This window comes from Achroia grisella, unplaced genomic scaffold, assembly GCF_030625045.1.
Source record: "Achroia grisella isolate CSIRO2021 unplaced genomic scaffold, CSIRO_AGI_Agris_v1 utg16252, whole genome shotgun sequence".
In the NCBI taxonomy this organism is placed as follows: Eukaryota; Metazoa; Arthropoda; class Insecta; order Lepidoptera; family Pyralidae; genus Achroia; species Achroia grisella.
In genome coordinates this window covers 35,735-37,681 of record NW_026712664.1, presented here as the reverse complement: position 1 = coordinate 37,681, position 1,947 = coordinate 35,735, and the positions used below count along the sequence as shown (strand labels likewise).

Sequence of the window (1,947 nt, the reverse complement as noted above, 5' to 3'; positions counted from 1 at the left end):
AATTATAACTAGAAGACGAACTCGAAAATGAAGAATAATGATCCTCTTCCAACATATATTTATAAACTAATTAATAAAAATAAATAATATAATAAACAAATAATAGCTAAATAAATATAACTGTTACAAAAGTTATATCTATCAAATATTTCAAAATTATCATCTACCTGCACATATAGATCTCCAGTAAAATATAAATATTTTTACAAATAACAATATTACCAAAGTTTTAATATACAGAAACAAAGAAAAAAAAAAAATAATAATAATTATAATAAATAAAAACAAAATTCAAGTATGTGAACGGAACGTCACTAAGAAAATTATTTTAAGTGCTGACAACACTAATCAAGACAGACAATGACATTTAAATTTGACACTATACAGATACACTTGACATTCACTTGACAGTTTTAAATACACAAAGATTTCTTTAGCTTAATTGACATTTGATCTAATTGTTTACGAAAAATATATTTAAAACATAATTCGTAGGTAAAATAAAAAATAAGAATTGCTAGGGTAAAACAAAATAGAAAGTGCGTATACTACAGTGATACAGTAACAAGAAAACTCAACATAAAATAATAATGTACAATAACTACTTTCTAAGGCGTTTAGATCGAGCCGTAGCAACAGAAGGGTCTTTGGCAATAACTGAGGTCGATGCAGACTGTACTGCTGTGGCTGGCAAAGAGCTAATCAGCTGGTTTAGCTCACTACAACAGCTTATGCGATGCCTTGTACCATCACCATCAGCGACAACGATGTAGCCATCATGCGACCAACACTTTTTAATGCCAAAGTGTTGTCGAGCTGCCATGAATACGCTGTGTCTGGCCGCAGTCATAAATTCTGACATGGTGATCCCGCTGCCCTTAAGTTTAGTCTTAGCATACCATACCTCATTCCTTACGTCTAAGTCGCGGAACTTCACAACTATTGGACGAGGTTTCTCTTTTAATGATCGACCAAGACGATGACACCGAGAGATTTGACCTGCAGTGAAGTCCTCTATGTCCAGTTTGTCCATAATGATCTTTGCTACCACCTGGGCTACAGATTCCTGTTGTGACTCCGGCACTCCATGCAGCAACATCATTTTGCGTCGACTACGCATCTCCATCTGTTCTTGTTGGCGGGCGATAATTTCCACTTGCTTCTGAAGACTAGTGAGTGCAGTTGTGATAAAGCTTCGGAAAGTGACAAAATCAGATTCAAGTGAAGGCACAGTAGCTGGTGTGTTGTTCGCCTTCTGCAACTGGTTTTGGAACTCAGCCATAGTCTTATTAAAGTGCTCCATCATACCCGCCATTGTATTGTGCAGTGTGTCCATTTTATATAATATGGAGTGAAAAGAACGAAAGGAAAATTATCACAGAAGGTAGATAATAGATTAAATTTAGAAATGCATATAAGTAAAATTAAAAATCTTTGTGTTAAATAATTAACAAATAAATTTTAAATAGAGAGGTGTAATATTCGTCTGTTGTGTTTCACAGCTACCCACAAAAAAAAAAAAAAAATTATATTCATATGCTCGTAGTCAAAAACTATTATTTCAATATTATAAACAACAGGCTTCAACATTCTCAAGTACCACAAAAAAGATGTTTTTTCTATCGAATAAACCGTTTTTATTAAAAACAAGGTGTTCCCGCGACTTCGTCCGCGTGGAATTTAACTTTATTTTTCTAAATTAAAAGTAGCCTAAGTTACTCCTTATTACATCAGCTACCTGCCAATAAAAGTCCCGTCAAAATCGGTCCAGCCATTTCAGAGATTAGCCGAAACAAACAGACAGACAGACAAAAATTATAAAAAATGACATTTTGGTATATATACCATATATATATTCATATGCATGTAATAAAAAACGGTTATTTCAATATTAAAAACAGACACTACACAATAAAACGGTCATTTTATTTATATGTATAGATGTAT

At 33.0% G+C, this 1,947-nt stretch overlaps 1 protein-coding gene across 1 annotated transcript; it reads right to left on the bottom strand.

Moving 5' to 3' along the window:
* Positions 1-420: 420 nt before the first annotated feature.
* LOC131841375 (protein unc-13 homolog C-like) lies at positions 421-1,336 on the bottom strand. The gene has a single exon (XM_059189692.1). It carries the CDS (start codon positions 1,334-1,336, stop codon positions 602-604), a length of 735 nt encoding a protein of 244 aa, XP_059045675.1. The 3' UTR covers positions 421-601.
* Between the last annotated feature and the right edge of the window lie 611 nt (positions 1,337-1,947).

What these genes read in the sequence shown, in the direction of transcription:
- LOC131841375 (XM_059189692.1), bottom strand. Translation starts at nt 1,336, where the DNA reads ATGGACACACTGCACAATACAATGGCGGGTATGATGGAGCACTTTAAT.